At 58.2% G+C, this 1,203-nt stretch overlaps 1 protein-coding gene across 2 annotated transcripts in view; it reads left to right on the forward strand.

Annotated features, from left to right (window-relative positions):
• Positions 1–673: 673 nt before the first annotated feature.
• SYT12 (synaptotagmin XII) overlaps positions 674–1,203 on the forward strand; it is a 26,461-nt gene continuing 25,931 nt past the window's right edge. The window contains exon 1 of one of the 2 annotated variants that reach the window (XM_011986969.1): positions 674–724. In XM_011986969.1, the coding sequence (XP_011842359.1) occupies position 724 (1 nt within the window). In that variant the 5' untranslated portion in view covers positions 674–723. Of the gene's footprint in view, positions 899–1,203 lie in introns of both variants that reach the window. The other variant, XM_011986970.1, reaches the window with a different exon arrangement.

Raw genomic sequence — 1,203 nt, forward strand, 5'->3', positions numbered from 1 at the left:
CTCCTGCCTCAGCCTCCCGAGTAGCTGGGACTACAGGTGCCTGCCACCATGCCTGGCTAATTTTTTTGTATTTTTAGTAGAGACGGGGTTTCACCGTGTTAGCCAGATGCAGCTCTCTTTCCAGGGCTCCCCAGCGCCCTGTCTTCTAGACCAAGGATGCCTGCACTGCACCAGGCCAGCACAGACCCAGCCTCCACTGAGAGGTCAGTGCCCACAGGCTGCCCTCAGCTCTAAAGGCCCAGAGTGTGGATGAGACAGGAAGCACTGCCACCCTTGCACACTTGCTCCCCATCTGGGATCCTCACTCCACCCCAGACCATTGGAGAGGTCTCCCCAGGTGTCCACCCAGCCTGCTCCCCTGGTTACTGTGCCCACAACATGTGGCACTTCCCCCGCACCCAGCCCCTCCCAATGCAAGCCGTGCCTCACTGCCAGACTGCGCGGGCAGGGAGGGACCTGTCCCCTGTTCCCGGAAGATGGGAGATCGCCCACACCTGGCACTGTGCCCAGCCCCTGCGGGGGCGTCATAAATATCTCCTGAATGATTCATTCATTCCTTTGGGAGAGAAAGCACGACCCCTTAGTGGTTAAAGGTATGGAGTTTGAAGTCACACAGACCTGGGTTCAATTCTGGCTCTGACCTTTGGCTCTGTGATCTTGGTCACCTCTCTGAGCCTGTTTCTTCATGTAAAAAATGGAGTCACCACGACCAGACTAGGCCACAGTGAGGACTGAGATGATGTTGTAAGGCACCAGCACAGAGCTGACCTACAGTTACAGCTCAGTCGTGGTGGGAGGGAGTAATTATCCATTCAGAAAAGGGGAAACTTTCTGCTGCGCCTCCTGTCGGTGTTTTCTTTGGCTCCCGGAGGTGTGCGGTATCGGGTCCGTTTTTAAGGTAAAGAAACTGAGGCCTAGAAAGGGAACAGGATAACCCAGAGCGCGAAGGCTGGGGCTAGAACCCAGGCCGGCTGGCTCTGAGTCCAGTGCTTGGCCTGCCTCTCAGAGGCCTGTGGGCACATCCCCACCCATCCCTGTCCCCAGGCCTGGGAGCGAGGGGTTGGGCTTGGCCTCAGGGCGTCCCTGGATCCCAGATGCGCTTGGGGATCTCCGGCTCGGACCCCGAGAGCAGAGACAGCGCTCAAGGTTGTCACTTTAAATTAAAGAGGGAGCGAGCGGGCGAGCGGGCGAGCGCGAGGGAGC

The sequence above is a fragment of the Mandrillus leucophaeus genome, unplaced genomic scaffold (assembly GCF_000951045.1).
Source record: "Mandrillus leucophaeus isolate KB7577 unplaced genomic scaffold, Mleu.le_1.0 Scaffold30, whole genome shotgun sequence".
In the NCBI taxonomy this organism is placed as follows: Eukaryota; Metazoa; Chordata; class Mammalia; order Primates; family Cercopithecidae; genus Mandrillus; species Mandrillus leucophaeus.